General features: G+C 38.8%; 1 protein-coding gene across 1 annotated transcript; it reads left to right on the top strand.

Annotated features, from left to right (window-relative positions):
* Positions 1–9,983: 9,983 nt before the first annotated feature.
* CALM2 (calmodulin 2) lies at positions 9,984–24,218 on the top strand. Its single transcript, XM_019748634.2, has 6 exons — positions 9,984–10,198; positions 15,978–16,008; positions 22,032–22,175; positions 22,269–22,375; positions 22,707–22,842; positions 23,573–24,218. The coding sequence occupies exons 1-6, from the start codon at positions 10,196–10,198 to the stop codon at positions 23,599–23,601; spliced, it is 450 nt and encodes a 149-aa protein (XP_019604193.1). The 5' UTR covers positions 9,984–10,195; the 3' UTR covers positions 23,602–24,218.
* Positions 24,219–24,341: the final 123 nt, after the last annotated feature.

The following is a 24,341-nucleotide window of genomic DNA, read 5'->3' as shown; positions in this document are numbered from 1 at the left end:
TTATATTCTAGTTGCTTCATGTTTATAGATTTTGCATCTCCAGTTAGAACAGAGACTTCCATGTCTTTTTATTTTGCCTGGTGCCCAGAACAGTGCTGGGCCTGCTTAGGTACATAGTAAGCATGTGGACAATGAATGGATGAGAACTGAATATTGTATTCACAGACATGACAGCACTGAGAGCAGATTGGGAAGTCAGGAAGACATGAGTTAGAAATCTAATTCTGAGCCCTACTAGCTGTGTGACTGGGCAACTTTAAGCTGCAGCTTTTCCATCTGTAACCTTGGATGGTTGTAGAACTGGCCCTAGAAGTTTGCCATGAGGATTAAATATGATACTAAATGTAAAATGCTTTACATAGAACCTAGAATATAGTGTTTGAAAAATGTTAGCTCCTATTATTATAATCAGATGTGATAAACACACACACACACACAGAGGTGAGAAGGTGAGAAATGGGGTTACTGGAGTTGCTATGGCTGTGTTAGAAGGTTAGCAGAATTTTAAAGTGGGTGGAGATGGGAGTTAGCCGTGTGTAACTTAGAAGGAACTAGATTGGGAGTCAGGGAATCTAGGTTCTAGACCTGGCTCTTCCTTCAACGAGACACAGGACCTTGGGCAAACCATCTAATCTTTAGGGCCTTAATTTTCTCATTAGAAGGTTACATCAAATAACCTCTGAAGTCTCTTTCTACTCAATCTATAATTTAAGAAAAAGGATTCCTAGGATGTCTCTCTCCTTTTCTCCGTACCCTTTACTAAAAAGGACCTTAAAAATCAAGAGATGATGTGACTAATTTGCAACCTGAGGTCCAGAGAAGCCATGAAACCTACCCCAACATCAAAGACTAGTTGGTGGTGAGTTGGATACAAATCCCTACCTCTGAGTTCCTTTGTAGTGATGGGTCCTCTATATGATGTCAAATGAGTCAGAGACAGAGGAGTGCGCAGCCCAGGAGGCACTTGCTGGGGAGGGAAAGTGTGATGCAGGGCCCGCTGGGCAATAATGCCACTAGTCACAGAAGGACACAGCCTGAAGGAGGCCGTTGGGTGCATAACTAAGAGTTTTAATATGATCAAGATAATTAGAATCACTGGTACATAAAATTATTCCAGTTTTATTTATTACTAAAATAATAATAAATACAGAGAGAATATATTCAAATATAGAAACTTAAACATGAACACAGGAAAAATTAACATAGGAATTTCCTATACAAATAGTCAAAATGATATGAATATTGCAATGGTCTTTGGAGACCTAGGGCAGCAGCCACCTTCCTTTTTCTCTCCTGACCTTGGGAACACCCTACCCCAAGCATTGAACTCTGAGATTAAAGCAAATCTCCTACCTCCCCCAGTCCTGTCTTCAAGGAAGCAAGCAGGTGTGAAGATGAGAGCAGGTGCTGCGGGAAGATATGGCCTCTCTGCCAAGGGCAGTTACAGCTGCATCCTGCTGGTTGAGGGTTTGTGCTTTTCTTTTGTCCAGGCGCTGCTTGTCTAAGCCTTTCACCTGCAACTTCCAGTTTGCCAGTTTGACTCAGTGCTCACTTTTTACACCCACAGATATGACACTTTGGGAAAGGGCTGAAGGAGACGCTAAGACCTACACAGAGACAGCACAAAGCATTGAGCACTGAGAGCAAGGGTCCGGGATAAAGGCTACATTGAGAAGAAAAACTTCTGAGGACCAAGAGAAAGCCATTGAAGTGTTTATGGATAGGTTGAGTACAAGAAATACAGAATGATGACTTTTTCTAAATATGGAATGTAAAACAAAAAAGGGTGAATTTTATTAAAAAAATTTTTTTTCTCATAGCAGATTTTTTTTTTTAATGTGGCAGAAAACATGTTTACTTATAGAAAAGGGTGAATTTTAAATCTCTGAGGATCCTTGAATAAAACGGCTGATTCCAGTTCCAGGCAGAGAAAGTACAAGGTGAGCCTGGAACATTTTGTGCCAGAAAGCAAAAAACTACTCAAAAACTGAGGGACATCTGTCAAAAGGACACAGGAGTTGGTATGAACATTGCATACTGGTCAAATTTGGAACAACTTAAGCACCCAAAACTAAAATAAATGTAACTGATTATAATACACTGAATTAAAAAAACACACAAAACAAAACGCACCAGTTAGAAGGAATGTTCAGAAAAGGAGAGAATGGGAGAGGAAAGTACTTCTTTACGAAAAGAATGCCAGCTAATGAATATAGAAGGGGTCATAGAATTAGAAAAACCACCATTTTGTAACCCACGATGTAATTATATTATTAGATAAGGATTATTAATGGATGATAAAATCCCTAGGCTAAGAGGTTTTGGGAAACAGGATATTTACATGGTGGCAGAGCACTGTCCCACAGATTACTTATTAAAAGTGGAAAATGTATCCTTACAGTGGTGAGGTCTGGTAGATGCCATCTTAATTAAATGATCAAATTACCATCACTAAGAATGAAACAATGGCTATTATGTGCTCTTGAGATGATGCAGTGTGAACTACACAATATTACTGTGACGTGTCTTTGTCCAAAGTCTTCAGCCCAAGTCTTGTCAAGCCTTTAAGACCTCAAGTCTGGTTTATAAGGAAACACAGGGGATAGAGAAAGAAGTTAAATGACACTATGAAGAAATAATCAGGCAAATCTGGAGTGTGGACATTGTAAAAGAAAACTGTCCCGGATTCTTCAAAATATCAATGTCATGAACAAACAAAGGTGGGAAAACTGATCTAAAGAATTAAAAGTCTAAAGAGACATAACCTTGCAAAGTACAAGCTTTGTCAGATGCTAGTTAGAAAAAAATAAAACAGCTATAAAAAACATTTTGGGGACAATTAGGGACAATTGAGTATAGATTGAATCTAAGAAAATATTAAGGAATTTTTAAAAGTGCGATAACAGTGTTGTGGCTTGTAGGAGGATAGCTTTATTCTTGGGATAATTATGCTGAAATGTAGGGCTGAAGTATGATGTCTGCAACTTTCTTTCAAATGGTTCATCCAAACAAATTGCATGTCTGTGTGTGTGATGAGAGAGAGAGAAAAAGAGAAAACAAATGTGGCAAATGTTAACCATTGTTGAATCTAAGCGGATAGTATATGAATGGTTTATTGCACTATTTTTTCAACTTCTTTGTACATTAGAAATTTTTAAAAATAAATTGAGAACTAAATTTCTGAGGAAGTATTTGGCAATTAAAAAAAAAAAGCTTACATCTGGAAAAACAGAAACCCTTTCATTCCTAATCAATCCTGTTATTATAATAGGAGCACATATACGTGTCTCTCAGCCCCCACAGGAATGGTGGGGGCTGTGACTTATTTCACTTTGGACCCAGTGAAAGTGAGAATGTGGCAGTCAGATAAAGATATTTTCCCTAAGTGACTCCCATTTTCTCATGCAGAGGGGAAACTGAATTTAGTTGAGAACATTTTAAAGTCTGTTTTCAAAGCACACAATGATTTATTCCAAGTTCCACGAGCAGAACCTAGAAACATTGGCTAGATAGTTAGATGGGGAATGGAAAACAGTGAGAAGGGAAGAGAGGACCCCCAGTAATGCCAACTTCCCAGTCCTGAGAATGGGAACCCTCATTTTTACCTGTTAAACCAGTCAAAGGTTAATAAAACACCAACCTAGTGTGAAGAAAATGTGAGTTTCCATTGCAGAGCATTCACACCTCCATGTAGGGACCCCACCCCCACTGCCAACACAATACCAACCACAACATCAATCACCTCTTTTCTGTGAAACCATTCAGAGTTGAAAGCACAATTATTTCAGCTTAATTATGTGGTGCTCGATTGCTTTAATTCCTAGTTTCATCAAGCTAATATAGTCTGAACCATAAATTCTCTAAATAAGATGAGAAAAAATAATGTAAAAATGATATAAACGATTATTGTACAATGATAACCAAAAATACTCAAGAAAGATGAAAGTTATATTTGATTAAGTACATATTTGCATTTTCAAATTGATTTAAATAATAATTTACAGAAGGAGATCAGAATTATCCTGTTGGCTACTCCTGCTGATAAAAAAAGATTTCAATATTTATAAGACAACTGATGCTTTGTAAATCTTATGAGTGTTTATTAAAAGCAACGTGAAAAAGGCATGTACAAAACAATAATTATCTCTGTCCATTCATCCACCTATTCATTCAACAACATTTACTGAACATCAACTATGTCCCAGTACCATGTAAGGTCAGGTGAGGGTACAAAATCCTTGAAGGAACTCAGCCTAGTTGGAGTGACCACCTGTAAGAAAATACTACCATAAAATGTTGCTAGGGTATTTTGAGAGTGATTATTTCTTTTTGGGCCAAGGAGAGAGGGCTGGTGGGATTAGGAAGACATATTAGGGGATTTGATGCTTGGGCCAAGTATGAGCGATGAGCAGCAGGCAGTGGGAAAGGGAGGAAGGATGTTCCAGGCAGACGGAGCAGCTGGAGTAAAGACACAGAAGTGGGAAACTTGGTAGTGCATCCAGATAGCTACAAGTAGTTCAGCCTGGCTTGAGTGCAGGGTAGAGGGAGGCACTTCCAGTGCAACCAGAATAGAGGAGAGCAGGTCTGGGTGAAAGTATGATGGGTGCAGTTTTGGATGTGTTGTTTCAGGGCCTGAGGACCTCTGGGAACAGTTGCTAGTAGACATTTTCAGGACTATAAGAGAGGACCCAGCCCTAGCCTCATGTTAAAGGGCCTTGCTCTGGCTCTCCTCCGGAGGCTCCCCTCTACACAGGCCCAAGGGGATCTCCCTACCCAGATCCCACACTTCCTCCTATTCAAGACTACTCTAGGTCTCCAGGATCACAGAATTCCTTGCTCAGCTAGCACCAAGCTTGCTTCTAGGGCCTATGGAGACTTCGTCCTCGGGGCTACTCTCCAGAGAGCAGACTGCATCTCTAGGGTACACATCCCTAGATACAGGCCTTTAGGCATGGTTGATAAGCAGCTATTTGTGGGGCTGTTGATGAAGCTAGGTTATGAGGACCAGTGTCCACACATGTGAATGTGAGGCCCCTTGAGTGTGGATGGAGCTGGGGATGAGAGGAGAAACGGGTGGGCTGTGAGTGAGAGGAAAGCTTCCTTACACTTCTGTGCTCTGGTGTGGAAATCCAAGGTTCTAAAATTGACCATGACCTTCCAGGTTGTTATGAAACTTTGTCAATGTAGGAGACTAGAACGTATTTTATGTTTGTTAGCTAGATTTATAACGTTAACTCATTTAATATATGCTATGTAAGCCTCTACTTGTACTCTTGATCGAACGCACAAATGTTAGGGGTTGGCCTGAGCTGCTGAAAACACTGACCAGGAGTTTAGGAGACTATACATTTGGCCATCCATATTTGGAGGTCATTAGCACAGGGCCAACGCTGTGGGAGCGGGGAAAGTGTCCAGGGCAGGTGACGAAAGTCACAAGAGAAGAGAGCCATGGCTTCAACCTGGAGGCACATCATTTTTAAAGCAACAGGCGAAGGAGCTTGTCAAGGAGCCTACAAAGAAAGTGCCAGAGAGGTAGGAGAAGTACTAGCAGAGGGGTGTTTCAGAAACCAAATGAGAAGAGTGTTTCAAGAGGAATGGAATGGTCAACAATATGGACCATGTATGTAAAGTGATGAGCATAGCGCCTGGCCCATGGTAAGCACCCAATCGCAGTGGCTGTGAATGTGGTGATGATGATACTGATGACGGCGGTGGTACTGACATCTTAGTTCCTTTATGCTTCTTCTTTCTACCTCAAACACCTTCCCTCTTTCTCCCCCTCTACTCATATTCTGTGGATCATGTTCTCTAGGATGTCTTCCTCTTGCCTGTTAGGCTGTCCTCCTACAGACTCCTACGGTCCCTGCGCTCATTCTTATAATATCACCTTTATAGCACTTAATAGGTTACTGCTATTTATTGAATGAATGGTCACTGTTTCTAGGGTGACCACCACCTTGGTTTACCTGTTACTGACTGGTTTTAGCAGGGCAAGTCCTGTGTTCCAGGAAACCCCCTCAGTCCTAGGGAAATCTAGGTGGTTGGTCACCCTAAATTGACATCTCAATTTTTCTTGAATGAGCAAATGAATGAATGGTAGAATGTCAGTTCTTTCTCTATATGCTTTACTCCTCATTGAACTGAAGATGCTGTGGGCAAGACTTTCTCATGACCTGGTTGAGTTCCTGTTCCAGCTCTGTGTTGCTCCGTAATCCTGGAAGCAGATAGCTTCATTTTCTCAACCAGGGCTCCTTATCCAAACCACAGAACAAGATAATGCTTTGAGCACTATTTTCTCAATTCTCTCAAGGTTGGCACAGAACAAGTACCATTCTAGATGCATACTATCAATGCCTTAGGGCATTTAGGGCTTAATTCTTTCACAGGTTGAGAATCACACAGGCCCTGCAATCAACAATGCCACTGTGATTGTCCTCTGCTCTAGGTCCATTAGCACAACTGGCTGGAGGAGAAAAGCTATGGGAAGGAAGTGTAAAAGACTGGGGCTTGTGTTATCTCTGTTCTGCAAATTGAGGAACTGAAGCTTGGAAGGAAGTAAGTGCATTCTTATTTTCCCAAGATGGACAAAGGTAGAAAGCTGTAAGATCTTAATGGTTAGGAAGGGAAAACAGAAAGACAACCAACCACCTCCTAGGCTTTGATGTGGTGGTTATCCCAACTTTGCTTCTCAGCTGGCAATTGCCAAAGTCAGGCTGCACAGTATGTCATCTTGTGGAAGACAAATGCTCTATAAATAAATTGACTTGGAACTATCTCAAACACACATAAACCACATTGGCTTTAAATGTAACTCTTGACATTTTTTCTCATTTTCTTTCTCTTCTTGAAGAGGTCAGCAAGGAAGGTTCTGCAAGAGAGGCCTTACTGAAATTCAACCCAAAAAACGAGGAAGAACTTTTTTGTATTCTCTTTAACAGACATATTTCATTGCCAAATATTTGTTTAAAAGCTCATTGATTCAATACATACATCATTGAGTATGCACCTGTATATGAAGCTTGTGACCTTTACGTTATGTACCAATCCTTTTAAAATTCATTTTCTAGTAGAGGTGATTATTCATTTTGTCATTCCATTTCCCATTATTAAAAATTTCATATGTAAAAATCACTGCATACTGATGGGATAATGTGTAAAGAGGGAATATTTTTAGTGACTAAACTGGAAAAAAAGATTGTTGATGGCTCTTCCATCTGAGGAGGAATCAGACACCAATTTCTGAGGAATACCTTGGAAAAACTTGGGAGCTACCAAAATGCAGAGTATGGAATGGTGGTAGCCTTGGGGCTCTGTTTTCAGCTTAGATTCTGAAGCAGAGGTAACTACTTTTAAATAACATTCTCAAAGGTATTTCATTTGTAGGATAAAGTTAATTAACCTTTTCCCCTTTCCCCCATGGCATCGTTACATCATCATATTAGCAAGGACAATAGAAGCTCAGGGTCCTGAGTTTTCATTGAACAGTCATTCATCTGAAAGGAAGGACACAGAGTTGCCAATACTAATTTAAAAAGCACATACTTTATGTCTGATTTACATGACTGAAAGAAAGAGGCTCCATCTCTGGCCTAGTAAAGGAAATACTTTTGAAAGCAACAGAAAAGGAATAACTTGGCTAAAAAGTTTCCACTGAAACTTCAAAGTGGGTGCAGATCCCCACTAGAAAAAGTCTTGGTCTTGCTGGGCAGGAAGATGTTCTTGAGGGAAACTTCTTCTCAGAAGGAAAGATTTCACTTTGGCTTGCTAGAAATGCTGTTCACTAGTTTTCAAGGGTCCACATGCCCATACTTTTTACCGGGAAATTCTAAGGCCTTGACGTGGCCTATGAATGATTCTGGTTCTTTCTGGACCGTGGTTCTACCAACAAGCGTCTTGAGGAACTACAGTTTGAGCATTAAACCCTAGTTCCTTTCTAGATACCTAACCACTGGCAGCTCCTCCCTCAAGCCATGCAATTGCATACCTCTGGCCCTTTGCTGTTTTTTCTTTCATCTAGAATTTGCTTCCCTCTTCCTCCCTGCTTTTTAATTTTTTCCTAGCCTATTTATTATGTCAGACTCAATTTAGGAGTCATCTTCTTTAAGAAGCCTTTTTGGAACCTCTGGTGAGCTAAGGTCCTCTCCTCTGTGCCTTGTAAGCCCTGTCTATGGTAACAATTACATTATATTCAAATGGAGTTCACACAGTAGGTGTTCATTATCTGCTTGTAAAATATTCCAGGTTATGCACACCCTTGATTATTTTGGGTGGGACCAAGGCACTAAGTAAAAAAAAATTGTAGGTGATAATATACACATAAAATTTACCATCTTAATGATTCTTTACTATACAGTTTAGTGGTATTAAATACTTTCATAATGTTGTTCACCGATTACTACCATCCATCCCATAACTCTTTTCATCTTGTAGAACTGAAACTCTATTCCCATTAAACAATAACTCCCCATTCCCCTTCACCCCAGCCCCTGGCAACTCTATGAGTTTCACTATTTTAAGTACCTCATGTAAATGGAATTATACAGTATTTGTTCTTTTTGTGACTGGCTTATTTGACTTAGCATAGTGTCCATGTTGTAGTATATTATAAAATTTCCTTCATTTTAAGGCTGAATAATATTCCATGTAACCATATTTTCCCTATCCATTTATCCATTGATGGAAATTTGGGTTGCTTCCACATTTTAGCTATTGTGAATAATGCTGCTTTGAATATGGACATAGCAGTATCTCTAATATTCTGCTTTCAGTTCTTTTGGGTATATACCTATAGGTGGAATTGCTGGTCATATGATAATTCTGTTTTCAGTTTTTAAAGGAAATACCATACTGTTTCCCACAGTGGCTGAACCCTTTTACACTCCCACCAACAGTGCACAAGGTTTCCAATTCCAAGGAGCCAACTTTTATGTGGTTTTGAAAACGTCCATTTAAATCTGAGATTAGAGATTTAGAAAGGTCAAATTAGAAAGGTCAAATTCATTATGGGGAGAAGGTATATTATAGCGACCACTTGTTTGGTGCTTACTCTGTGCCTATTACTTCAACATTTTACTTTAACTATAATCTTTATATAATTCTAAATCTTACAGTAATCTTTTGAGATAGGTATTACCACCTCCATTTTAAATGTGGCTCAAGATTCAATGATTCATCCAAAGTCATACATCTAAGAAAGTGGCCCAACCAAGGCACACCCAGGTATGACTCCAACCCAGAACTCTATTATTCTACAATATCAAGGGGGCTATTTGGAGTGACTAATCCCACAGAATCTGTGGGTTTTGAATGACTTTTTTTTCGTGGTAAATTACCCCTGGCAAGGAAGGCAAAGGGGAAGTATGAATGGAAGACCTTTTCAGACTAGTCTGCCAGCTGAGCAGCTGCATTTGCCCTTATCCAGATTTTCAGATTTTCATGGGTTTTGTGAAGACGTGAAATAGAAAATGTATGGCCTCCAAGAGGCCTAAATACGAGGCTAAGAAGCTGGGCATGGGGTGAGTGGGGTACAGGTTTCTTGTGGTCTTTCACTTCATCCTTCATTGGCTTAAGGTGTTTTCATCTACCCCTACAAAAGGGGCGGGAAACTGTATGTGTGAGTGTGGCAGGGAAGAATGGGTGGAGGAAGATTCTCCAGCCAAGCGCAACACAACCAACTTTGCTGCCTGGCGCAGTTGCCAGGACACCGCGGCCAAAGCACCAACGGCACAAGCCGCACCGCGTCCCAGCGGCGGCGGCGGCGGCTGCTGCGAGCCCAAGTGACGCATTGCAGGTACGAACCAGCCAATAAGAGGCCTGCTCAATGACTATAGGCACACGTCGCTACGACATGCTCCTCCGCGCCGCAAAGTAGAGCCCCTCAGGCTCGACTCCACCGGCCTTTTTAACGGCTCGCTGGGGGGTGAAACCCACTTACGTCATCCATTCTCCCACTTCCCTTTATCTCTCGCATCGTCGACCAAATAACTGTGGATAAAGGGGTCTCGAGAAGAGTTTGAGGGAAGGGGGATGGCCGGGACTCGTTTGTGATGTTCCGTTATTCGGCATGCGGCGGATGGATCTAGCAGAGGGAGGTGTTTATGAGGCGCTGGGGGCGGAGGGGGAGAATTAGTCCGAGTGGAGCGAGCGAGCTGAGTGGTTGTGTGGTCACGTCTCGGAGACCGGTAGCGCTTGCAGCATGGTGAGTTCGTCGCTAAGCTGCCGGTGCTGGGCCTTTGGGGGAAAGAAGCTGAAGCTAATTGACTAAAGAAAGGGAACTCACCTCCCTTAAACCTTGCAGGAGTGGTCTTCGCCTGAGGGATGGCGCGAAAGAGGCTGGGGGCGTCCGCGGCGGTTGTGTCGCAGGTGTTCCCCCACCCCCATGCTCTTTAGGATGGTGTCCCTTAGGATATTGGGGGCCAGGCGCACTGCCCCCGAGGCCGTAAGCTCCTCAGGGGCTTGGCTGGATGAGGATGAATCCGGGGTGGGGGAGCAGCCCAGCACATGGGGGAGGCGAGAGAGTGGAAGGGCGCAGGGTGGGGGGAGCGGTAGCGCCAAAGCGTTGGGTCGGGCATCTCTGAAGATCTGCTCGGGGACCGGATTCAAAAGCCCAACGGACGGACGGCTAGTGGGGGCGCCAGGAAGCGTCTTTGTCCGCTTGTGGCCGGCATGCGCGGAGGGGGCGGGAGGGAGCGCGCGAGGCCCGGCTAGGAGCCGGCGCCGCCGTTAGCCTGCAGCTCCCGCGTGCCGGGGGGGCCGGGGGGCGAGCGAACGGGCGCGGCGCGCTGTGTGGGCAGAGCCCGCGCGGCGCGGGGAGCGGCCGGGGGGCGGGGCGGCGGGGCTGGAGCCGCCGCCCGCTCGGCTCGCGCCCCAGCTGCTGCGCTGGCACCTGCAGGGCTGCGGAGGTCCTGGCGGCCGCGGCGCTGCGGGGCTGGCCTGTAGGGAGTGGGTGGGGGAGGGGGGCCTCTGCAGCTTCCCCTCCCTCTCCGGTGGTGAGAAGGAAGCTCGGTGAGTGCCGATCTTGCTCCTTCTTTCTGGGTGCTGGGGCCTTTTCCCACCACCCAGGCTGGACATTAAAAAAAAAAAAAAAATTTTTTTTTAAATGGCTTTGTACCTGAAGTCAGGCGCGTCCCCTCAGTACGCATCTTGTGAGAGAAAGCCATCGGCTCCAGTTAAGGGTCTGAAAGGCGTTTCCTGTCCACCTATGGAAAGCAAGCTCCGGAGTGACTGCCGTTCTGTTGTGAAAGTCGGTCTTACTTCATGTAACAACTTGAAGGATGCCTTTGAAAAGGGCCATTGAATATGTCCTGTTTTTGAGTACTCACCTGCACGCCTAATGTCAAGCAACCGCGACCGCACAGCATTGCCCACGCACCAGTCCCCTTGGAAATGACTCGTATTTCCTAGACAAATTGCCAGATCATCTTAAAGTGTAGTTCAATTCATTTGTACAGTAATGGTATTCAAATACTGTAGGGATAGAGTATTTTGCGGGGCAGGGAATTAAAAAAGAAACATTTTCCTGTCACTTGAGACCGGAACTCCTGTTCATTCCTGAAAAAAAAAAAAAAAATCTACGGAGGGCGGTAATTTGCAATAGTTATTTTGTGGTTCCTTTTGCCAAGTGTTTACGACAATGGGTGTGTCCAGGAGGCAAGGTGACATCTTAAGCAGGAGTTGGAAATCCTTGCCAACTGAAACTTGCAGCCTGTATGGGTGTGGAAAGAGGAGTTCACCTTGGTTAAAACTAGTGTTCATTTAAGTTTGATGCACTAGTTCCATCCTGATAAATTATTTTATTCTGAACTTGAATATGTTCGAATTTACTCACAGGTGAAGCTACATTATAGGCGTGTAATTCTAAGTTCTAAATTGTGAAGGAAAATTTCAAAGATTCTTAAATGAAGGGTCAGGGTTTTTTCCCTATGTCTGTTGTAATCGAATCAAGAACTCGAATTAGGTTTTCTTGGTGATGCTTGGAGTTTTGTATCTGCTTTGGTGGTTCTTGGCCAGTGATAGGCTTTTGTAGTTATTTGCATCATTGATGCTTTGGGATTTTTCGGTTTGTTAAGTTGACAGTCATCGTTAATTAATTTGGAAGTTGTCTTAATGTGACTTAATAATTATAAGACTTGGAAATTGAAAATTAGAACTCTCAAGTTAAAGAATAAAAAGTTTATATTGAAATACAATAAGATTGCTCACATAGCTCTTGGGTTTACATGTAGTCAATACATGCTCATTAAAAGGGGATTGCTTTAAGAAAAGGCTGGGTAATTAAATAGAAAATGTGAAGATTTTGTAGCTTGAGTAATAAGTTACATCAAACTGCAAGGTCTGTTTCTGTTTGAGGACATTCACTATGGATCTATTAAAATACAGAAAGTTCTAGATTCAGCTAGAATGATCAAATTAGACCTTTTGGTAAAGGTCCTAATTTTTATGAAGTTTCTTACAGTGGTTTTTCTTTTGGTCCAAGATGTTTATATATAGTAAATGCTGTTCTATCAGAATTAAAGTACGTGTGTTTTAACTTCACTGAAATAGAGACTGCTTTTGATACAGGTAAAACAAATACCTTGATTTCTGAAATTGTAGAAAAATTTACTTTAGGAAGCCTTTGTTGTATGGAAGTAGCACTTGGAAGAATCAGGAAGGAGTGAAGGATAGAAGTTTGCGTTCCATTTCAAGCCTATGGATTCTTACATTAAGATCAAAGTTTTGCATTATTTGTATACCACCTTTTCACTAGATGAACTTCAGAAGTATCCATACCTACTTTTGAATGCAATTTAGGAAATATTTAATACAGGTACATAAATGCATTTACTTTAGGTCACACATAGCCTAGATTAGTGTTTCTCAATGTTTACAAATCATCTGTAGTTTTCCAAAATGCAGATTCTAGTTCAGTAGGTCTGGGTGGGAACCTGAAAGTATACTAATGCCTGGAAGCTTTTGAGCGGTAGGAAGAATTATATCAATTGTAGAAATAAAAGAAGGAGCCAGTCATCTTTGCAGTGAATTACCCTTCACTTTATTAAGATAAACATGTTAATGAGCCTGAGTTTTCCCAAAGGTATAATTCTTCTCGTTTTTTAAAAAAAATTTTATTGGGGAACAGTGTTTCTCCAGGCCCAATTAGCTCTAAGTCGTCATTCAACCTAGTGGAGGGTGCAGCTCACTGGCTCTTGTGGGAATAGAACCGGCAACCCTGTTGTTCTGAGCTCACACTTGAACCAGCTGAGCCATCCGGCCGTCCCCTAGTTCTTCTAAGTAGTAAGAAAATAGCATTCACCATAGACAAGTAAGAACCAAATTTCTTTGGTGTAGTTGGACAAGGCTTACAAATTAAGTTCTAGGGAGTCTTGTGTTCCTGCTTTTAGTAGGCTTTAATCTGAATGTTGTTGGTAAAGTTTATTTTAAAACCTGGAACTCTGGATTAGTAAGTACAAAAAACTTCTTAAGTTTCTTGAAACATGCCAAGCAAAATCATGGAGCGCTTGTGTGAGTAACTTAGTCTCTTGTGTGCTTAGTTTCTTCCTTGAAGCTCATTTGTGATCTTTTCTGAGACTGCATTTGCCTTGAGGTAGGGAGCTGGACAAGATGATGTGAGGTCATTAAAATTAAACTTTCCAAGCAAAATTGAAAAATTTACGTTTTATTTCTAACATCCTTGTTTCTCAGCTTTCATATAAATGAGCTTTCCCCAGATCTTCCCCCCACCCACCATGTTGTGAGAACAAACGCAGTCACCTTTTCTGCACATAGCCATCAAACCTTCAGCTCTCACGCATGCTGCAGTGCCTTGTACACACTTAGTTTAACGTTGTTAGTTCTAAATTGATTTTACCTTTCACATCTTTCCCTGGGCTGCACCTGGTGGTTTCACTTTGTGGAAGTACATTTTGTCAGCTTAAAGTTAACATAAAACATGATGGCTTTGTTGTAAAAGGCTTGATAATGCCATGCACGTTTATCTTCTGTGTGGAAGTTGAACTAGTTAGGTTGATGTTTAAGGTTCTTTGGTTAGTTTATTGTATGAAATGATTATCACTGAACTCTTTGGGCTAGCCCTTTGCATAGCTTCGCATTTGCTCTGCACAATAACCCTGTAAGGTAGATATGAATGCTGTGTTACAGATGAAGTCCACTATGAGAGGTGGAGTGATGTGACCAAGGTCACACAGCTGTTTAATTGCAGAGCTGGGATACGAGCGTGGTTATGACTCGTGGTTATGACTCATGAACACCATGCTTCTTCCTTCACCATGCCACCATGATACCCTTTTTCAGAAGTCCTGCAAAATGGACTTAGACTAGAAATAAACCACCATAGCCTCTAACAAAGTAAACATCAACTCTGGATTTTAAAAATCTTATTCCTAGGGAAAGCAATCTATGATTTTATACCAAATCTTGCTACAGATAATTATTCTATAAACTTGTGCATTTTAACTTAATTATTGGCACTTCAGTTTTAAGTTACCAGGCCTTAGGCTTTTTTTCCTTTTTTAAATAGAAGCAAGTTGAGTTTGCATTGAGGTGAAATCAGAATTGTTGAGCAGAGAAAGCTTTCTTGGTTTCTCAAATTGTCTCGTGCTGTCCCCTGTAGAAAATGTGATGCTATTCTACATTAAGGTGTTACCCTTTTCAGGAGTGTGTTCATTTAAAAAGAACAAAACCAGGCAGTGTTTCTTCTTTTCATACCAAAAAATGAATGGATTAATCATAGTATGTTTTACTTTGTGTAGGTAGGAATATTAGATAGAAGGCTACTTCTTTGTCAGTGCCTCCCAGAACCACATAAGTAGCTGCTTTATGGGTATATATACTAATAAGCAGTGAAATGTCCAAAAATGAAGGTCACATGAAGAATAAGGAGCTTTTTGCAAATATCTTTATACATTATGGCGCTCTGAATTTCAAACTTACAGTAATTAGTGTTGTTTAATCGTGACTACTAGTTAACTAATTTTGTACTCTCTCCACTCCCTGAAATTGAAGCTGAGCCTCTTTCCCCATTTGTAAGATAGGTGATAATAATACGTCTATACGTCTATCTAATAGGGTTACTATGAAGACTGAATAATAAGAACAACATATACCTATAATGGGTTTTAGACATCACAAACCTTAGGCTCACTTTGGGATTTCAAAAGTCAAGAGAAAATGAGTGGCTGGACTTAATACTACCGTGTTTCCCCGAAAATAGACCTAGCCGGACAATCAGTTGTAATGTGTCTTTTGGAGCAAAAATTAATGTAAAACGTGGTCTTATATGATTGTCCGGCTAGGTCTTATTTTTGGGGAAACACGGTATCAGGTAAATAAGATAGTTCAAATGTTCATAATTCTGCATTCTCTGCAGTTGCCTGGCAGGTGAGGAGGAGTAAAAACTGATAGCTTTCATGTTGCCCAGACCATGATATCTTGAATTTTAATCTTTTTAATAGATACGAATTTTGCTTAGTAATGTGAGGGGGGTTGGAAAATTACATGTCCAAATGATGTGTTTAATCATTTATAGGGGAATTTTGAATATAGTCCCTTGGACATTATTTTTGGTTCAGTGGAGTTTTCTGGTAATGATTTTATCTACCAAGGGAGGGGGTAAGCTTAAGTTTTAGGTATGCTAACTTTGAAAAAGGAAACTAGATTCTATCCTTATTTTAGAATAATTCCAATAAAACTTTTTAGTATGCCAGATTTGCCTTTTTTAAATTTGTGTAAAATTTAGACTTTCAAACATATTTTGAACTATCTTCGTATCTTAAACTTGGGATCAAGACAGCTTGCTTTGAAGATAAACCAGATGTGTGCATTTTCTACCCATCTGTGTGCTTGTTGCTGATAACTAAGGAATGTTGAACTAAATGAAGTTTATGGTACCTGCTGAACCTTGAAAGTTTTAAAACTTGTTTCTGTAACTGCTAATCTACATCCTTTCAAGTACTTACCTATCTCTGATCTCTTTGTAGGCTGACCAACTGACTGAAGAGCAGATTGCAGGTGAGAAATTCTTTGCCTGATTGTGCCCATTGGATTTTATTATAAATTGAATAGCCAACCTCAAAATAAGATACTTGCATGAAAGAATTGACTTTGATATATGTAGTAGATGATAACAAACGGGTGTAATGTAATACAGTAATTGAACCTGCTTTGGCAAGTGAGAGGGTAAACTTGTCTTTCACATCTCTGAAAGATGTGTGGAACTAACTGTAATTAAAGACCTATGTTTTTAGGCTGTGTGGATATACTTGGGATCCTGGTGGTGGTCTTTGTTTTGTTTTTGTTGACGATTATCTTACTCTAAAACACGAATTCTGGGCAGTTTTTAACACTGCAACTCCAAACAAATCAGTCTCCACAAAGAGTGTCAAGTAGTAACTAATAGTTAAATGTGGAATCAGAAAATAAACGTTGGATTTACCCCAGTTTAAAGTTAGCTAATATTTTAACCTTAGAATTGCATACATAGTCAGGGAATAACCATTTCTCCAGTGAAAAACCGAGGTCCAAAAATTAGCATTCTATTTGACAGATGGTAGTAATTTTGTCTTACAAAGCAGTGAGAGCTATTGAAATGAGCTTAAATCTTGTTTCCTTTGGTTTTGCTATGGAAATGTTAAATTGTTACATAAAACCTGATGTCACGTTGTCTTTATGCCATACCATTAAACATTAGTACTTTCAATTTTATTCTATACTTTTGAGATGGCTGGTTAACATCATAATGTTGGGGAAACTTGTTCAAGGTTTTTTTTAAAATGCAGTATTGAAATGGCTTTCAAACTCCATTACTTTCATTAGAGGCTTTTGTTAACACAAGCATCAAGCACTTTTAACTGCCAGAATTTTGGTAGGCAAGGAGTTTGAAGTATTCGAAAACACTATAGCAATTTTTTTTTAATGCTAGAGAAAACTGAGAAGCCTGGTTGGAACGCAGTTATATTGCCCATTTAAAGTAAGCCCCTCCACACACCTCATAAACACAAATTTGGAGGAGCAGAAATCATTAGTCTCAAACGTTCATGATAAATATTATTTGATAGGACTGTATAAAGTAAAAAGCTATTAGCATTTAATTAAAGGACCAAATTTGAGCAGGTTTTATTTTTACAACTTACTGTGTGAATTTGGCTTAAACCTGAGATTTGCTTTCTGTGGTTGGTAAATAGCTATATTGAGTGTGTTAAAAGTAATCAAGTAGAACTTGGGAAATAATTTCTTTGTTCGTTTATACTATTTTAAATGTATCAATGAAATGTAAATTATTGTAAAATAGTTTTTATATAATGTCTTCAGGAACTGACTTGGGCTATCTAATATTTCCAGTCTTAAACTCTTATATTCTCTAATACATCTGGCCTTCCTCTCTGCCTTTCATTTCTTGGTATTCTCTCTCAGGTAATGGTGCCTACTATACACAGCATAGAATGTTCACTTTATAAGGCAGAGTATTACTCAAAGTGCCTGTCACAGAGTTGATGCTCCTTATTGCCTTCCCAAAACACACACAATTCTTTAAAAAATAGTTTGTGAACTACAAGAGAATCAATCTTCAATGACTTATACAGCATTTTTATAAAGAATAGCTGTAGTTCATTGAAACACACTGTCTTTAAGATAAATTCTGTCATTTCATTGACTTCCATCATACAATTAAATTTCCAATAGGAGTGGGAAAAAATACATTCTAGTTTCTCTCCCTACCCTGCCCTTTCCTGGGCTTTTCAAAAAAAGATATTACTTGGACCTCAGGCTTTAGTGAACACTTAGGTTAGAGAAACCAAAGCTTTTATGCTACTAAAATAAAAACCCTGTGAGGTCAGGGACCTCTGTCACTTCTTGTGTTCCCAGTGCCTACCACGTAATAAGGACTGAATAAATACTTCTTACATGAATAAGTTTCATTTTCAAAAATGTGTGACAAAAAAATGTTCTGGAACACTACCTATACAATCCCAATAATTATTCTGCCTCCCAAAGTCCCTTCCTAAATTTGGTATGTTTCAGTGTCTACCTTTGAGGTAAAGGCAGATTTTTTCTTTATCTGGTGGGTGAATTGTAGTCACTGGTGACCAGTAACGTCTCAGAGTCTAAGACCGACTTGTTCTTAACAAGCCTCATACATGTAACACAACATTGAATATACTAAGGTGCTTTTAAAGCTATTTTTTTCCCTACAGTAATTATTACTACTTCAGATTTATGTAGAAATTCTAACAGCAGATAACTTGGTCTAGGAAAAAGCATGCTTGATGTTTAGAATTGTTTACATTACCTCATCTTAAAGAGCAATCCGGAACAGTCTGGTGTGACATCACTAACAAGTTAATTTTGTTTGACTCTGCCATGATGTTATTTGTTGTCTGACATTTAGAGGACAATAGAAAAAACAAACGTATAAGAATTTTTCTTTTTTAAAGAAACTTGAGCCTAAACCTTCATTAAACTTTCAAGGTCCATTGTAGGGATTAAACTTACTTGATTAAAAAAAAAAATTAACCTTACTGAGTTTATAGCAGCAGTTTCATAGTGCCAACAAAGGTCTCATATATGACCTTCAAGGGATTATTAAGTTCAGTTTTCTAAATACCTAGAAGTTGATAAGCAGACATTTGATTTTTCTTTTGTTGTAATTGTTTTTATGACAACCAATTTAATAAAATTATAAATTTATGTGATAAACAGAAAGGGTCTTGGGATTGCTAATGAACAAATAAAACTTAACTTAGGCATAACTAGAATGAATTTTGGGAGGTCCTATCAGTTATGTTGAAGATAGCTGTTTTGTGACATTCAGGACCTGTTGTTTTTCTTATTGCGTATTTAGATTTTTGGCTCTTGGATTTTATATTTCAAGTCATTCCTGGAAATTACTGTTTTAGGATGACATGTTTCTATAAATGAAGATTATACTAATTCTGAAGTACAGGTGGTACGCAGTAAATGCAGGCGAGTTTAAGTTGTACTTTTGAGTTTATTCTCATTTCAGGGAATTTTTACAGGTATTTCTAGCTCTTAAGTGGAAAAATATAGAGAAATTTGAAATAAAACTTGACCTTTAAAATATTTTCATTTGTTCCTTCTTTGTATGTATAAATTATAGTTACAACATATAGTTTTATTTTCTGCTTTTCATTTATTCCAGCAAACATTTTAAGAGCTACTAGATTTTAAAACTTGCTGAAACTTAGAACACACATATCAATTGACACCGTGTATCTTTCATAATTTGGCTTTAAGTCAAATCATATAGTAAAATGATTATACCACATTGGGAATTTTGCACATAATATAATGGTGGTGTTAAATGATACAATGCCTGTAGCTAAGCATTACAGCAGAGAATGTAACGTAAACAAATATAAATCTCTTAAGTGCTTTAATTTTCTTGTATCCTGTTACTAGGTGATAGATGCTATGTATTCAAACCCTAATAGTTGGTATATTTCTAGACATTTCTATATCCTGTAAAAAAAATAAAACCCTAAGACATAAATGTCTTCATCAAATTTTGTCATTGGGTTGATCTAGGTTAGTACTACATATATACTATTTTCATAAAATCATTGAGTAATTTGGTACTGAGCTTCTGGTATCAAGTCAGTTCCTCTGAAAACATTTAAACGAAATGGAACTATTTACTTATTAATGAATGCAGCAAACTGCAACTAGTCAGTAATATCTAAAGCTAAGCAATTCAAAGATTTTAAACAGAAGAAAGTTAACATGGTGATCCAAGAAGGTAAATAGAACCCAAGTAGTTGTGGGGGTAATTTTAAATAACCCAGTTAAGAGGGCGTTGTAATTGTCCAGGCAAAGATGATGGGGCCATGAACCAAATGATTGGTTGTAGGGATGGGAAACGAATCCGGCAGTATTTACATAGAGTTCAGCAGGATTACACAGACTTCAGGGGGCAGGAGTCAAGTGAGTTTTGCTTGTCTCCCTAGGGTACCTGGGGAGTATAGAATTCGTTTTCATAAGTCTTGCTTGAGGTCAGCCAGGGGAAATGTCCTGTAGGAAGTTAGAAATAAAGGTGTTATTGAGACTAGTTATACCAAAGATAAGACGTCTTCATTATAAGTGGGCATAGATGAAATAGCCAAGGAAAGAAGAAAGGGTAAGAGAGTTGGTTACATCTTGTAAGAGACAAGTAGGAGCAAAAACATTTGGCATTGTGAGGTAGGACAGTAAATTAAGGTACTGTTGTGGAAGCCAAAAGAGGTTTGAGGGGGTTTTTAGTGTCATCTTGGATACTGCAGGAAAATGAGATCATATTTTTCTAAACATTTATTAAGTACTTAATTGTCAGACATAGTTCTAAGTGCTTTACATGTTGGGAAGTAGATGGATATTCCCATAACAAAAAAGGAAGCTGAGGTAGAAAAAAGGTTTAGTAATAATTTGCCCAGGTTACATAGATGGGATAAGTAAGTAGCAGAGCTGGGATTTTTAACCCAGGCAGTCCTGTTCCAAAGTCAGATTTTCGTTTCTATGCTGTGTGACCTCACATACTGAAACCTACTTGCTGGATTGGGTACCTAAGTCATTGATGAACCTATCCATTTTCAGCTGATGTGTTGGAGCTAGAAGCAATTTTAACAGTCGATTGATAGAGAAGAAATGGATATGACTAATGGTGCCTGCCAGAATTTGGGGGGAGATAAAGGACAGGCACTTAAAGGAAAATATAACTGAGGTTTGAATTTAGATGTATGCTAAGAGACATGAAGATAATGAAATATTTAATGACAAAATCATAAGAGTGGTTGAATCCAGAGAAGAGATTATGATGAAATAAAACTGGGAGGTATATGAATTGGAGCAAGGATAGACAGGCAGGAAATGAAGAGACTTGGACTGTAAGAGGAGGCACACTACTTCTTAAACGTGTCAAGTATATAGTTTCAAATGTTCTAGGTATGTTACAGGAGCTTATGGCCCTGTGAACTTTGGAACCGCTTTTGTATTGGCTTGCTGATACAGAAATTACTAGGTTTCTCATTAGCACATTTATATGACCTTGCACTACCAAATTTAATCTCTGCTTTAGTTTTTCTGTACAATAAATGGTACAGCCAGGTGTTGTGGACCACCACTCCAACAGCTTTCCATGTCATCTAGTGGTGAAATAAAAGCAACATAATTTCATAAGATCTTAAAGATCTTTGGCAATAATATATTTTACTCTATTGCAAGTTTGGGATTTTCTTATCTAAAGAAAGGTCTAAATTATGTTTGTTCTCAATAATACAGCTAAAAATGGTCATTCATACCTTGATCATCCCATTGCTAACATCATTATAGATTATTTGGTGATAGTCTCCTCTGTCTTCCAGAAAAGAAAACTAGCCAATAGCATATTGTTTGAAGTTTAAAGTTTTTTTTGTTTTTAATTTAGTGAGTGATGAGACAGACTTAATTTTTGACAAGGACTTAACGTTTGTACGCTAACCATAGTACAAATAGTATAGTTGCTCTATAGAAATATGTTTTTGGTTACCAGTGGTCTTATTTTTCTAAGTGTAGGTTAGATCTGTAATTTTGAATTGTGTTCCACAGATCAGCTTTAACAGAAAACAGAGAACCAGTCATTTGGGACTTGGATTCTTTTTCTCTTTAAACCCAGAATAGTTTGATTTTTATCTGGTCTAGATATTTGAATTCCCTGTAAGATAATAGGTGAAAAATCTCCCTGGTAGATCAATACGAGCATATGCTGGTATGATTAGCTAAAGATGTTTGAAATATCACCAGGCTCTCCCACCTAATCCTTCAGGAATCAAAATCTCATTTCAGTTGCTATCTTCACATACACAGGGTGCCAAAAAATGTATACACAAGGGAAAAACTATTAAAATGGTAATACTCAATATATACCAATAACAGATGAATACAAGTCACATGTATACATTTTTTGGCACCCCCGGTATATCTTTTAAGAGTTGATTAATACATTTCATTTAGGAGGTTATTTTTTATTGTTAACCTATGCATTTGGATTGTGGTCTCTCAAACAGAATTCAAAGAAGCTTTTTCACTATTTGACAAGGATGGTGATGGAACTATAACAACAAAGGAATTGGGAACTGTAATGAGGTCTCTTGGGCAGAATCCCACAGAAGCAGAGTTACAGGACATGATAAATGAAGTGGATGCTGATGGTAAGTCTTTAATTTGGAGGTTTGGGAAAGGGGAAGTTGAAAAAGTGGCATTTAAATTCTGTTGTGATGTTTCAATTAAACAAACCATTTCAGGTAATGGCACAATTGACTTCCCGGAATTTCTGACAATGATGGCAAGAAAAATGAAAGACACAGACAGTGAAGAAGAAATTAGAGAAGCATTCCGTGTGTTTGATAAGGTAGGTTTTCAAGGACTGATTTGTTAAGTTTTAATTTGATGAAAATGGATGAAATGAAGATATCAGGAACTCTTATTCTTTGAAGACTTGTTTTTCTGATAACTTACCAACATAATTCATTATTAAGCAAAAGCTTTTTAAGAATTCAGTGCAAGCTCAGATTTCCTAGCAACGTGTATTGCATTAATCTTGTGGCAAGGAGATATCACTCGACTTTGGAACTAAGAAATACAGATTTCTAAAGTATATTTTTCTCTCTAATGTGAAATTTAGTAAACTTAAACTTCCATTCCAACTCTAATTTCACACATTCTACTGACTTTTTTCCTAGGATGGCAATGGCTATATTAGTGCAGCAGAGCTTCGCCACGTGATGACAAACCTTGGAGAGAAGTTAACAGATGAAGAGGTTGATGAAATGATCAGGGAAGCAGATATTGATGGTGATGGGCAAGTAAACTATGAAGGTAAGTCTTTCAGTCTCTTACCACCTCATTCTATGCTTTGACTGTAAGTTCAGAGGTACTTGTTAAGTATCTGATAGGTTAAAATTAGTAAGCCACTCCCAACCCCGTGAAGATGCTAAAACAGTTGTTTGTATTTACTAACCTTTTGCTGTGCAGAATGTTGTGAACAGACTAGTTAACATCACTCACCTGAGAAGTTTTTAGATCTGTTTACTCTGAGGTCCTATCCCTATACCTAGGACCTGCATTTTTAACAGGATTGCTGGTGGGTGGTTTCATATGCACACTAAAGTTTGAGAAGCACTATACTCCAAACTGCTAAAACAATTTTTGTATAACATTTATGGAAAAATTTGAAAAGCTTCAAAATTTTATTTCAAGACCCTTAAAATGAAATTAAGGTGACTTTTCTTCCTTGGTGGATTCTCTTCCTCTAATTAGCTTTAGTCTGAAATTTTATGCTTCAAATTCAAAAGTATCATTTGTAATACTAAACTATAAGAGCAAGAGTGCTTTTTATTTATAAAAGCTATCTAAAGCATTAATTGGGTTTGTTTACTTAGTGATTTTGGTTTATGAAGTTCCAGCCTTGGCAGTAGACCAGCTTTCCTCTGTGCTTTATGATCATTTTGAGGAAAGAAGGAATAGTAGTTGCTCAGTGATTGAGTAAATGTGATTGGTTTTTGTCAGTCTTTTGCCATTGACTACTTTTTGTGTACTTCTTTTTCAGAGTTTGTACAAATGATGACAGCAAAGTGAAGACGTTGTACAGAATGTGTTAAATTTCTTGTACAAAATTGTTTATTTGCCTTTTCTTTGTTTGTAACTTATCTGTAAAAGGTTTCCCCCTACTGTCAAAAAAAATATGCATGTATAGTAATTAGGACTTCATTCCTCCATGTTTTCTTCCCTTATCTTACTGTCATTGTCCTGAAACCTTATTTTAGAAAATTGATCAAGTAACATGTTGCATGTGGCTTCCTCTGGATATATCTAAGCCCTTCTGCACATCTAAACTTAGATGGAGTCGGTCAAATGAGGGAACATCTGGGTTATGCCTTTTTTTAAGTAGTTTTCTTTAGGAACTGTCAGCATGTTGTTGTTGAAGTGTGGAGTTGTAACTCTGCGTGGACTATGGACAGTCAACAATATGTACTTAAAAGTTGCACTATTGCAAAACGGGTGTATTATCCAGGTACTCGTACACTATTTTTTTGTACTACTGGTCCTGTGCCAGAAACATTTTCTTTTATTGTTACTTGCTTTTTAAACTTTGTTTAGCCACTTAAAATCTGCTTATGGCACAATTTGCCTCAAATCCATTCCAAGTTGTATATTTGTTTTCCAATAAAAAAATTTTACCCAATTTTACCCAACTGTTGCTCTGAATCTGAGTCATTTAATTAACTTAAGGTCGAATGATTTTGAGAATCAAATGTGGAGGTGGTTTGTACTTGGTGTAATTTATTTTTTTGACTAGTCAAGATTGTATTTAGTGG

Source organism: Rhinolophus sinicus, linkage group LG05 (assembly GCF_036562045.2).
Source record: "Rhinolophus sinicus isolate RSC01 linkage group LG05, ASM3656204v1, whole genome shotgun sequence".
Lineage (NCBI taxonomy): Eukaryota > Metazoa > Chordata > Mammalia > Chiroptera > Rhinolophidae > Rhinolophus > Rhinolophus sinicus.
This window is presented reverse-complemented; position numbering and strand designations above follow the sequence as displayed.